We start from the raw sequence: 14,075 nt of genomic DNA on the forward strand, positions 1-14,075 counted from the left end.
CGTGAACCAGGAGGCGGAGCTTGCAGTGAGCCGAGATCGTGCCACTGCACTCCAGCCTGGGCAACAGAGCGAGACTCCATCTCAAAAAAAAAAAAAAGATATCTAAATGTAACAGCTAAAACTTATTAAGTTTTAAAATAAAACAGGAAAAAAAAATCTTGTAAACTTGACACAGGCGAAGATTTCTTACAACATAGTTCAAATCAGTAAAAAATGTGATAAACTGACTTTGATAAAATTACCTTTTATCCAACAAAACAGTATTACATAGATTAAAACACAGGGATACCTTGAAGATATTGCAGTTTGGGTTCCAGGGCATGAGAAAGCAAATCTCACAATAAAGCAAGTCGCACAAAAATTTTTCCCCAGTGCATACAAACGTCATGTTTATATCAGTCTGTAAAGTATGCAAAAGCATTATGTCTAAAAAAGAATGCACACATCTTAATTTTAAAATAATTTATTGCTTAAAAAAAAAAGCTGACAATCATCTGAGCCTTCAGTTAATCATCTTCTTGCAGGGCGGGGGGTCTTGTTTCCAAGGCTACTGACTGATGACAGCACTGGTTCCTGAATCCTGGGTAATTGCCTAAAATGAGACAATAAAACCTGCCACACTGACTGACTTCCCTCATGAAAGAGTTCTCTGTAGCTTGCGGTGCTGTTTAACAGCATTTTATTCACAGTAGGACTTCTTTCAAAACTGGAGTCAATCCTCTCAATTCCTGCTGCTGCTTTATCAAGTAAGCCTGTGTAATATTTTAAATCCTTTGTTGTCGTTTCAACAACATTCACAGCTTCTTCACGAGGAGTGGAGTCTGTCTCAATAAATTACTTTCTTTGCACATCCGTAAGTTACCTCAACTGTTCAAGTTGCATCATGAGATTGTGGCAATTCAGTCACAATTTCAAGCTCCATTTTTTTATTCTTTTTTGTTTTTTAGACACAGGGTCTCGCTCTGTCACTCAGATTGAAGTGTAGTGTCACAATCATAGATCACTGTAACCTCAAACTCCTAAGCTTAAGTGATCCTACTGCCTCAGTCTCCAGAGTAGTTAGGACTACAGGTATATACCATCATGCCCAACTAATTTTATTTTTTGTAAAGTCAGGGTCTCACTGTGTTGCCCAGGCTGGTCTTGAACTCCCAGCCTGAAGCTCTCCTCCTATCCCAGACTCCCAAAGTGCTGGGATTATAGTAGTGAGCCACCGTGCCTGGCCACTTGTAATTCTAGTTTTCTTCCTATTTCCGCCACATGGGCAGTTATATCTTCAACTCAAGTTTTGAACTCCTCAAAGTCATCCAACAAGGGTTAGAATCAGCTTCTTTCAAACTCCTGGTAATACTGACATTTTAACTTCCTTCCATGAATGTTCCTAATGGCATCAAGAATGGTGAATCCTTTCCAGAAAGTTTTTGATTTTGCCCAGATTCATGGAGAAATAACTTTATAGGGGAACTTTAGCCTTACAAAATGTATCTCTTAAATAATAAGATTTGAAAGTAGAAATTACTCCCTAATCCACGGGCTGCAGAATAGTTGTTGTGTTAGCAGACATGAAAACAACATTCATCTCATTTATCTCTCTCAAAGCTCTTGAGTGACTAGATGCATTGTCAATGAGCAGTAATATTTTGAAAGGACTCTTTCTGAGCAGTAAGTCTCAATGGTGGCCTTAAAATATTCACTACTCCATACTGTAAACAGATGTACTGGCATCTGGGCTTTGTTGTTCCATATACAGAGCACAAGCAGAGTAGATTTAGCATCATTCTTAAGAGATCCACGGTTTGTGGAATGGTAAGTGAGCATTGGCTTCAACTTAAAGTCACCAGCTGCATAAGACTCTAACAAGACAGTCAGGCTGGCCTTTGAACCCAGGCACTGACTTCTCCTCTCTAGCTATGAAAGGCTTAGACAGCATCTTTTTCCAATATCAGGCTGTTCCATCCACATTGAAAATGTGCTGTATAGTGTAGCCACCTTCACCAGCAATCTTAGCTAGATCTTCTGGATAACTTAGTGCAGCTTCTCCATCACCACTTACTGCTTCACTTTGCATTTTTATGTTACAGAGATTGCTTCTTTCTTTAAACCTTGTGAACCAACTTCTGCTAGCTTCAAATTATGTATCATATATATATATATATTTTTTTAAGTTTCTGGGTACATGTCCAGGATGTGCAGGTTTGTTACACAGGTAAACATGTGTCATAGCGGTTTGCTGTACCTATCAACCCATCACCTAGGTATTAAGCCCAGCATGCATTAGCTATTTATCCTGATGCTCTCCCCACATCCCACTGCCTGACAGGCCCCAGTGTGTGCTGTTCCCCTCCCTGTGTCCATGTATTCTCATTGTTCAGCTCCCACTTATAAGTGACAACATACAGTGTTCGGTTTTCTGTTCCTGTGTTAGTCTGATGAGGATAATGTAGCTTCCTCACCTCTCTCAGCCTTCACAGAATTAAAGAGAATTAGGGTCTTCCTCTGGTTAGGCTTTGACTTAAGGAAATGTGGCTAGTTTGATCTTCTATCCACACCACTTAAACTTTCTTCACATCAGCAATAAGGTTGCTTTGCTTTATCACTTGTGTGTTCATTGCAGTAACACTTCAAGAACTTTACCTTTTAAATTATAAATTTCCTTTGAAAACTGGACCTTTGTATTCACAACTTGGTTAACTGGTGCAAAATGCCTAGCTTTTGGCCTATCTTGGCTTTACACAGGCCTTCCTCTCTAAGCTTAATCATTTCTAGCTTTCTGTGGAAAGTAAGAAACATGAAACTCTTCCTTTCTCTTGAACACTTAGAGGCCATTATAGGGTTATTAACTGGCCTAATTTCAATACTGCCTTGTCTCAGGGAATAGGGAAGCCTGAGGAGGGAAGAGGGAATTGCGGGTCAGTAAGGCTGTCAGAACACACATTTACCGATTAAGTTTGCCGTCTTACAGGTGTGATTCATGACACCCCAAAACAATTACAAAAGTAACATCAAAGATCAACATACTTGATGTGAGAGTAATGAAAATGTTTCAAATATTGCAAGAATCACCAAAATGTGACAAAGAGACATGAAGTGAACATAGGCTGCTGGAAAAATGATGCCTACAAACTTGCTCGATGCAAGGTGGCCACAAACCTTCAATTTATAAAAATCACAATTATCTGTGAAGCACAAAGAATAAGGTGTGCCTTTATATGAAACTCTGGGGTCAATCATAATATTTAAGAGAGCAAAAGGGTAACAATACCAAGAAATTTGAGAACTGCATATCCCAAGGTTTAAGTTAAAAATCAATGAGAATAACCACATTACCAAAAGAAAAAAAATTACACAATCATTTTAACAAACAGAAAAAGCACTTAACAAAATTTAATAGTTTTTCATAATTTTAAGTTGTAGTGAACTAGAATAAGACAAGATGTTCACTCATTTTGTTCCTTTTTTTTTTTTTTTTGAGGTGGAGTCTCGCTCTGTTGCCCAGGCTGGAGTGTAGTGGTGTGATCTCAGCTGACTGCAACCTCCGCCTCCTGAGGCCAGGCAATTCTCCTATCTCAGCCTCCTGACTAGCTGAGACTACATGCACGCACCATGACGCTCGGCTAATTTTTGTATTTTTAGTAGAGACGGGGTTTCACCATGTTGGCCAGGCTGGTCTCGAACTCCTGACCTTAAGTGATCCACCCTCCTTGACCTCCCAAAGTGCTGGGATTACAGGCTTGAGCTACCACACCCAGACAAGATGTCCACTCTCATAACTTTTTTTTTTTTTTGAGATGGAGTCTTGCTCTGTTGCCCAGGCTGGAGTGCAGTGGCATGATCTCGGCTCACTGCAAGCTCCGCCTCCTGGTTCACGTCATTCTCCTGCCTCAGCCTCCTGAGTAGCTGGAACTACAGGTGCCCGCCACCACGCCTGGCTAATTGTTTTTTTTTTTCAGTAGAGAGAGGTTTTCACCGTGTTAGCCAGGATGGTCTCGATCTCCTGACCTCGTGATCCACCCGCCTCGGCCTCCCAAAGTGCTGGGATTACAGGCGTGAGCCACCGCCCTCAGCCACTCTTCTCACTTTCTATTAACACCATATTAGAAATCCTATCAAAAAGTAGGACAAAGCCTGGCACGGAGATCAAGGCATGAGGATCACTTGAGGTCAGAAGTTCGAGACCAGCCTGGCCAACATGGCGAAACTAAAATACAAAAATTAGCCGGGCGTGGTGGTAGGCGTCTGTAATCCCAGCAATTCGGGAGGCTGAGGCAGGAGAATCACATGAACCGAGGGAGGCAGATAATGCAGTGAGCCAAGATCACACCACTGCACCCCAGCCTGGGCGACAAAGCAAGACTTTGTCTCAAAAAAAATAAATAAAAGAAGTCATCTCTTTATCAATTATATGTCAATAAAGTTTAAGAAAACTGAAAGTCATGAATATTGAAAAGGGAGAAGTAAAACTGTCATTATTTGCAGATAACATGTTTATGTACACAGAAAACCCAATGGAATCTGCCCAAAACACAACTGGAATTAGTAAGTGAATTGCTTACAAGAACCCAGAATGAAAATAAACTTAGAAAAATCAATTGTATTTTGGCCGGGCACAGTGGCTCACGCCTGTAATCCTAGCACTTTGGGAGGCTAAGATGGGTGGATCACCTGAGGTCAGGATTTTGAGACCAGCCTGGCCAATGTGGCGAAACTCCATCTCTACTAAAAATACAAAAATTAGCCGGGCATGGTGGTGGGTGCCTGTAATCCCAGCTGAGGCAGAACTGCTTTAACCTGGGAGGCAGAGGTTGCAGTGAGCCGAGATCGCGCCACTGCACTCCAGCCTGGGCAACAAGAGTGAGACTCTGTCTCAAAAAAAAAACAAAAAAGAAAAATCAATTGTATTTTTACATTCTAGCCATGAACGCTGGAAACAATTTTTTAATATCATTTTAAGCAGTGAAAAAACGTTAAGTTCCAATAATTTAAGAGAAGTCATGCAAGGGCTGGGCACAGTGACTCACACCTGTTAATCCCAGCACTCTGGGAGGCCAAGGCAGGAAGATCACTTGAGCCCTGGAGTTTAAGACCAGCCTGAGAAACATAGTGACACCCCCATCTCTACAAAAAACAATTAAAATTAATTAATTAACTGGGCATGGTAACACATGCCTGTGGTTCCAGCTACTCAGAAGGTTGAGATGGAAGGACTGCTTGAGTCTGGGAGTTTGAAGCTGCAGCAAGCTGTGACCATGCCACTGTGCTCCAGCATACATGACAGTGAGGCCCTGTCCCCCCAAAAAAAAACACTCATGCAAAATCTCTATATTTAAAAACTACAACACTGCTAAGAGAAAACAGAGACCCAAACAAATAAGGAAGTACATCATATTCAAGGATTTTAATACGCAATATTGTTAAGATGTTTATTCTCCCCAAATTGAGCTACAGATTCAATGTAATCTCAAACAAAATCTCAAAGAGGAAAAAGCTGCAGAGCATAAGAATGTATACTACCTTATTCCAAGACTCTTGTTTTTTTGGAGACAGTCTCGCTCTGTTGCCAGGCTGGAGTGCAGTGGCGTGATCTCGGCTCACTGCAATCTCCGCCTCCCAGGTTCAAGCGATTCTCCTGCCTCCTGCCTCAGCCTCCCGAGTAGCTAGGATTACAGGTGTGCACCACCACACCCAGCTAATTTTTTTTTCAAGACTTTTATTATAAAGCTTTAGTAATCAAAACCATTTGGTACTAGTGTAACTCTAATCTACTAGATCAATGAAACAAAAACCAAAAATAAACCTGTAACCAGTTTTCAAGAAAGAGCCCAACACAAGTCAATGGGAAAAGGCAAGTATTTTCAACAGATAGTGCTGGAACAACTGGATATACATGTGAAAAAAAGTCATCTGGAATTTATTTTGGTATCATAATGAGGTTACCACATTATAATAAACATCCATAAGATAATACTTACATTTTTTATTTTGATGTTTCCCCAATCATCATCCTGTTTCAAAGACAAACAAAAGACATTTAACCACTTCTGTACAAGCAGAACATAATCTAATAATCAATTTATTTTAACCTACTTCAAAACAGAATAAAATTTATCCTGTATGCAGATTTTATTTAAAATTACAGCAATAAAAAAAAAATTTTTTTTGGCCAGGCACGGTGGCTCACGCCTGTAATCCCAGCACTTTGGGAGGCCAAGGCAGGCGGATCACCTGTGGTCAGGAGTTCGAAACCAGCCTGACCAATATAGAGAAACTCCATCTCTACTAAAAATACAAAAAGTAACTGGGCATGGTGGTGCACACCTGTAATTCCAGCTACTCGGGAGGCTGAGGCAAGATAACTGCTTGAACCCAGGAGGCAGAGCTTACAGTGAGCCGAGATCTCACCACTGCACTCCAGCCTGGGCAACAGAGCAAGGCTCCATCTCAAAAAAAAAAAAAAAAAAATTTCTTTAAACACAAGCGGTCCTAAAGCCAGGGTTTCAAATAATTTGCTTCAACTGTATAAGGTAACACAATATAAAAGGCAGTAACCTTTACAGCATCAAATACTAAAAAACACATAAGTATAAAAAAAAATACTTTTAGCAAGTACTAAAATACACTTGACTAATGACAGATGATAGATCCTATTTTTTGGGTGTTTGGAACCAGCAGAGCTAATAAATAACTAGCTTACATGGCAAGAATGAAGAGTTAATGTAATTAAGGTGACTCTATAATTTACCATCAAAACCAGGAGACTCAGAAGAATACAAATGCTAGAATAAACCAGACTACCCAAGGCAAACTAAATCTTACTAGTACTTGCATAACCATAAATGTTTCTCAAGTGCTAAATTTCACATCTATAAAGCAATTACTTTCCCTTCAATATGTTAAATAAAGATCAATATATTTTTTTAAATGCATGATTAGTCCAGAGTAATATTTTAACTTACTGCAGCTAGGCCTTTCCCCTCATAGGATAAAGTCGATTCCATATTACTCCCTTTTATAGAAAGTATTGGGTATTCAATATGCTTGTCTACCCTTCATTGGTGCCACTAATTATATCCTCTATCTGCTTTAAAATGGAACAGTAACTTCCTACAGGCCCTTCTCAATTTAAGGACTATGACTGCTAAAGATAACGAATGATAACTATAAATGCCCTCTAAGATCACTCACCCAAGGTCACACAAAGCTGGGAATGGAACACAGATCTGCTTGATTTATAAATCATAAGCTCATTTGGTGCCTTACTATGTTACTTAAACCTCTTTGACACTCATTTATAAAATTTCCTCATTTATAAGATATGGACAACATATAGTTGAAAATTAAAGAAAATATAATAAAAGCCTGACACAGAATAAGTACTCAATAAATGGTAACTATTAGCAGCCACAGTTTCATTTAATTTGCATACTTCTATAACTCCTGACAGCATACCACTAGTAGAGTGTTCAGCACGAATTAGGCTATGAAGTTCACTAAAGGCCAAAGGTTCATACTGTACCTTCAGAGGTAAACAAAGTTATTTTCCTCCAACATGTGTTTTACTGCCCTGAGGGGGTAGCCAGTCTTTGTCTTTAAAGTTAACTACAGATCTTTAGCATTTTATCTAACCCTTGAAGAAAGTATTTTTTAAAACTATACTTATATTATTAAAAACAACAGAGGCCGGGTGTGGTGGCTCACGCCTGTAATCCCAGCACTTTGGGAGGCCCGAGGCGGGCAGATCACTTGAGGTCAGGAGACCATCGCCAACATGGTGAAACACTGTCTCTACCAAAAATACAAACATTAGCCAGGGGTGGTGGCGGTGACCTGTAATCCCAGCTATTCAGGAGACTGAGGCAGGACAATCACTTGAGCCCAGGAGGCGGTGGTTGTAATGAGTTGAGATGGCGCCACTGCACTCCAGCACCTGAGTGACAGAGGGAGACTCAATCTCAAAAATAATAATAATAATAATAATAGATATCTTCTTGTCTTTTCTTCAGTCCTTCATCAGTGATGCTGGCAAGGATGGATTCTTAACTGTGGTCACTGTGATCATTCCAAAGGAAGTAAAGAAAAAAATTAGGTTTATTCTCTTTTTAAACAGAATTTTTTTCCTCCCATCTCCAGGTAGGAGTTAGGTAATAATTACTGTTATGGAAAAAGGGGACCAGGTGCGGTGGCTCACGCCTGTAATTCCAGCACTCTGGGAGGCCGAGGTGGGCAGATCACTTGAGGTCAGGAGTTCAAGACCAGACTGGCCAACATGGTGAAACCCCATCTCTACTAAAAATACAAAAATTAGCCGGGCATGGTGGTGGACACCTGTAATTCCAGCTACTCAGGAGGCTGAGGCATGAGAATCGTTTGAACCCAGGAGGCAGAGGTTGCAGTGAGCCACAACAGTGCCACTGCACTCCAGCGTGGGCAACAGAGCAAGACTCGTCTCAAAAAAAAAGAAAAAGAAAAAAAGAAAAAAACAGCTCTTCATTAATGGGTAGGATGCAATAAAGGCCAAAAAAAAAAAAAATGAACAGTTTTCCAGAACCAGGGCTTTGGTAAAAATGCTGAAGTGCTTTGAATTTCAACATACAAATGCATGTACAAAATTACATTCTGTAATAGTTTTTTAAGAAAACAAACCTATCTGTATTGTTCCATATGTTTAAGCGGAGATAAAATTTTCCAACCTCATCGCAGAAAATTACTAAGGAAATATTAATTGATTTCATTTTAGTCTAAACAAAATAAAACTAATACTTTTAATACATCCTCATAGGAAAAAAAATTCACACAATACAGATAACTGTAAAGTATTCCACTCTTCTGACCCACAGAGGTATCTGGTAATACAATACATTTTAAAATAAAATTTAAATGATGCTTTTAGAACAAAGTCATGTCCTTTGCAGCAACATGGATGGAGCTGGAGATCACTACCTGTTAGTCCCTTAGTAAACTAATGCAGGAACAGAAAAGCAAACCGCATGTTCTAATTTTAAGCGGGAGCTAAATAATGAGAACACACAGACACATAGAGAGGAACAATAGACACTGGAGCTTACTTGAGGGTGGAGAGTGGGAGGAGGAAGAGGATCTTAAAAAAAAAAAAAAACAACTACCTGTCGGGTACTATGCTTAGTACCCGGGTGATGAAATCTGTATATCAAAACCCTGTAACACAGGTTTACCTATATAACAAACCTGCACATGTACCTCAGAACCTAAAAGTTAAAAATAAATAAAAGTAAAAAGAGTTTTAAAAGGATGTTTTTATAATACAGTATAGTGTTGTGAAACAGCTACAATGTTTCTCCCTTACTCTAACATGCATAAGACAGTTTAAACCCCATAGATGACATATTCTCATCATATAAAAAAGTACTTCAAATGCTACATTAAAATTAAATACATTTTCCAGTGTTATTTTTCAAAAAATATACAATAATAGTAACGTGATGAAAATTCGGACTACATTTTACCTTTAGAGTTCCTCCTTTCACCATAACTTTCTGTCTGGCAGGCTGGACTCCAGTCAACGCAAACAGCTGAGCCTTGAACACCATTGGAGGTTCATCAGTATTCAATTCTACACCTTCAAATTTCTCCTTTCCCCATTTTACAGTAACTGCAAACAAAATCACAATTTTTTAAATTAAAAAATAACAAGAAAAGAATTACAGACCCTTAGAAGATCACCAATTAGGCAGTTATCAAGAGTCAAAGTATGTCATTCATCTTTCTACACCCATAATGCCTACCTAATCAAGAGCAGCATGCATGCAGTAGGTGCTGAATAAACTTTCACTGGATCAAACCTAACTTCTCATTTCATAGTTAAAGAAACTGAGACTTCAGTGGGCTGGGAGTGGTGGCTCACGCCTGTAATCCCAGTACTTTGGGAGGCTGAGGCGGGCAGATCACAAGGTCAGGAGTTCGAGACCAGCCTGTCTCTAATAAAAATACAAAAATTAGCTGGGTGTGGTGGCGGGCGCCTGTAATCCCAGCTACTCGGGAGGCTGAGGCAGGAGAATCGCTTGAACCCGGTAGGCGGAGGTTGCAGTGAGCCAAGATCGTGCCACTGCACTCCAGCCTGGGCGACAGAGCGAGACTCCAGTCTCAAAAAAAAAAAAAAAGAAACTGAGACTTCAGAGAAGTAGATTGATTTGCTAATGTCAAAAAAAATTGGTTAATAAACTCCCAAGTCTTCTGAATCCTACTCCAACAATATGATCGTATTGAAACATTTCCCAAAATGATAAGTTTTGCAGCCCCCACAATGTGTTTAATTGAAGAATCATTCATATCAGCACACAGTATTGGAAAAGAAGAGAGAGAAAAAGGTTAGATAGTTTAAGAGAAGAAAAAAAATTCCTGGGAGAATAAAGCACATCTAGAACAACTTAAGGAATACAGAATCTGAGTCATAAGAAATGTGGGAGAATTGAAAAGTGTCATTTCTGAACAAGAGGTGCTCGATTAAGAAAAAATCCAGAGACATATCTAAAGCATTTAAAAATATATAGAAATCCCACTTCACAGCCATTAGAATGGCTATTCTTTTCAAACTTTAACAGAAAGTAACAAGTGTTAGCAAAGATGTGGAGAAACTGGAACACTTGTATACCTCTGGTGGGAATAAAAGTAAACATAGAATTACCATATGATCCAGCAATTTCATTTCTGGGTATACCCTGAAGATCGGGAAGCAAGGACTCAAACAGATACTTGTACACCCACGTCTACAGCAGCATTATTCACAACAGCCAAAAAAAGTGGGAGCAACTCAAGTGTCCGTCAACAGATTAATGGACAAAGAAAATGTGGTATATACATACAATGCAATATTATTCAACCTTAAAAAGGAAAGAAACTCTTACACATGCTACAACATGGATGATTCCGGTTATATGAAATACCTAAAGTGGTCAAACGCATACACACAAAAAGAGAATGGTGTTTGCCAGAGGATGTGGACGAAGGTAATAGTTGTAAAAAAGTGTGAATATACTTAATGCTATAGAACTGCACACGTAAAAACCATTAAAATGGTAAACTTTATTACATACATTTTACCAAAATAAAAAATTTCAATCAGCCTCATAACATAGTTAACTTTTGAAATATATTTTTTTAAAACCCAAAGATATATATTGGTTCCACTGAAAACTTTATAACTTTTCAGAAATAAGAATCTCACAACTGTTAACTGCTTTCTAACTCCTGAAATCAGAATTTGAAAACCAAATCCCTCATCCAGACACCAAATCCCAATTCTATCATCAGTTCAATGAATATGTTGAGCATTCATTTAATGACAAGCCAGGTACAAAACATTGGGAAGACTCTCCATAAACTTACAGCCTAATAAGGGCGGGGTGGGGGGGGAGTAATTAACAATATAAGTATTATAAAGGCTACAGCAACAAAGTGGAATGCTTCATAAATGAGGAAAGATTTCCTGGATGAAGTATTAACTTCTGAGTTATCACTATCAATTTTGAATCTCAAAGAAAAGATTAGGTGTTAGAGACTAGGAGAGAACAGAAGTATTCCCAGAAAAGAAGGAAAATATTCCACAGCATAAAGCAGCATGGTATGTTCTAAGATGTAAGTAATTAATTACCAGAGAAAAGGGAAAGCAGCAGTAGATGAAACTGGAAGCTGGCTAAGGATCAAGTTATGGAAGATAAGTCATCCTAAAACATATATAAAGAGGCCAGGCACGGTGGTTCATGCCTGTAATCCCAGCACTTTGGGAGGCTGAGGCGAGTGGATCACCTGAGGTCAGGGGTTCGAGACCAGCCTGGCCAATACCGTGAAACCTTGTTTCTACTAAAAATACAAAAATTAGCTAGGCAAGGTGGCAGACACCTGTAATTCCAGCTACTCGCGAGGCTGAGGCAGGAGAATCGCTTGAAACCAGGAGGTGGAGGTTGTGAGTCAAGATTGCGCCATTGCACCCCACACTGGGCAACAAGAGCAAAACTCAGTCTCAAAAAATAAAAAAATAAAATAAAATAAAACACATAAAGGCTTTATATTGTAGGCAATGTGTAATTCCTGAAAGGCTGTCATAAGCAGAGAAATCGGGCTTGAAGAGGGCACACTGTAATCACTGAAATAAACTAGAAGCATATTACAATAGTACAAGCTAAAGATGCTACACGATTAAACCAAAACAGTACTAGAAGTAAAGGAGAGGAAACTACTTGAAATTTATTGCACTATTGCCATGAGCAAGTTACTTAAAACGTTTTGCTTTTGCTTACAGGAGGAATTATACCAGTATCACAGGATTATGTTGAAAATTAAAACAAGGCAATATGTACAAAACCCTAACTCTGTAAGAGGCACAGGTGTGTGTTTATTTTTAGAGACGGGGGTCTTGCTCTGTCACCCAGGCTGGAGTGCAGTGGCGTGGTCACAGACCACAGCACCCTCTAACTCCTTGGCTCAAGGGATCCTCCCAACTCAGCTTCCCGAGTAGCTGGAATTAAAGGCACACACGACGGCCCCCGGCTTTAATTTTTAATTGCACTTATCCTTAACCATTTAATAATCTAGATACGTAATTTTTTTCTTTTCTCGAGATGCAGTTTCGCTTTTTTTCACCCAGGCTGAAGTGCAATGGTGCGATCTTGGCTCACTACAACCTCCGCCTCACGGTTTCAAGCGATTCTCCTGCCTCAGCCTCCCAAGTAGCTGGGATTACAGGCGCCCGCCACCACTCCCGGCTGATTTTTGTATTTTTAGTAGAGACGGGGTTTCAACATGTTGGCCAGGCTGGTCTCGAACTCCTGACCTCAAGTGATCCGCCCACCTCGGGCCTCCCAAAGAGCTGGGATTACAGGCGTGAGCCACTGCGCCAAGCCTACATACTTAATTTTCTACTAAATCTTATGAAATAGTACTTAAAATGTTCTCTTCATTTTAATATAGAGCTTTTTGCTGACCCTCAAAATACAGATTATCGATATGGAGAGGTCAAAGGAAGGGACCTTAGAAATCTACTCGAGTTCCCTCATTTGAGGGATGAGGAAAAGATCTGATTAAATATTTAAGATAAAGTTCAAATTTTAAAGAAGAAACTTTGGTCAGCGCTGGCATTTTTTGAGAAAACATATAGGGGTTTTAAGTGTGTGAACCTACTGGTGTATTTAGGTATCAGAATATTTCAAGAGTCATTCTACTGTTGTTACGGCTTTAGAAAGGGGTTGGGCAATCATTAAGAAGTCGATTAAAGATTCTAGACCATCAAGAATCCACCTTGAGATCAAACAATACTCTTATTAGTATCATGCTTTGTAAATGCTGAATCTTCAATAAAGGAACTGTGACAGAATAAATAGGGATGGTCAATGAATCACACATCTACAGCCAATTGGAGACACCACACATATTTTAGGTGCCATTTTGAATAAGGCTAGGGAGCAGCAAGGTCCATTCTCTAAGTAAAAGTGATCCCTGGCCAGTACCCTGGACTGTCAGCAAGCAAACAACACAAGCCCTTGTCAAACGCCAATCAAGAAATGACACCCCGGGGATATGTGTATTCATCTACTTCCGAAAGCTCACACCATGTTTCGGATAGAGAAATGCAATGCAACGTCTGATGAAACGAAAACGAAGCAAAAAGGTTTACAATCTGCCTAGGGACAAAACTGAAACTGGTACCAAAGGGGCGGTCGAACAAAGGCAAGGGGCAAGAGAAGGGCGAAGGGCGGCAAACGCCGCTTGGCAACCCCAAGAAGGATGAAGGCTCACCTTCCATCCCGGGTCCCTCCATCCCTCCCCTTCTTCCCCGCTCCCTTCCACGGCGACCACTGAGAAGCCCAAAGGAATCGCCCTGCACCTCCAGCCTGGTGCCCAGCGCCTCAGGACACACCCTCACTTTCACCGCACACCAGGGCAGCGTCAGAAACTATTCTGCAGAGTCACGACTTTGAGAGGCTTCCCCATCTCCACTCCCCCCATCCATCCGGGGACCGCGCTCCCCCGCCACGCAGGGCTTCAACCCAGCCGGGAGAGGGGTAGGTGCCAGGGTTGTCTCCGCACCGCCGGCCCCGCGCACCCCA

General features: G+C 40.3%; 1 protein-coding gene across 1 annotated transcript in view; it reads right to left on the reverse strand.

Annotated features, from left to right (window-relative positions):
• USP14 (ubiquitin specific peptidase 14 (tRNA-guanine transglycosylase)) overlaps nucleotides 1-14,037 on the reverse strand; it is a 53,464-nt gene extending 39,427 nt beyond the window's left edge. The window contains exons 1-4 of the mRNA XM_011996344.1: nucleotides 13,886-14,037; nucleotides 9,759-9,950; nucleotides 9,480-9,625; nucleotides 5,970-6,002 (exon numbers count right to left, since the gene is read on the reverse strand). Coding sequence (XP_011851734.1) covers nucleotides 5,970-6,002; nucleotides 9,480-9,563 — 117 coding nt within the window. The 5' untranslated portion in view covers nucleotides 9,564-9,625; nucleotides 9,759-9,950; nucleotides 13,886-14,037. The remainder of the gene's footprint in view (nucleotides 1-5,969; nucleotides 6,003-9,479; nucleotides 9,626-9,758; nucleotides 9,951-13,885) is intronic.
• Nucleotides 14,038-14,075: the final 38 nt, after the last annotated feature.

This window comes from Mandrillus leucophaeus, unplaced genomic scaffold (assembly GCF_000951045.1).
Source record: "Mandrillus leucophaeus isolate KB7577 unplaced genomic scaffold, Mleu.le_1.0 Scaffold51, whole genome shotgun sequence".
Classification (NCBI taxonomy): Eukaryota; Metazoa; Chordata; class Mammalia; order Primates; family Cercopithecidae; genus Mandrillus; species Mandrillus leucophaeus.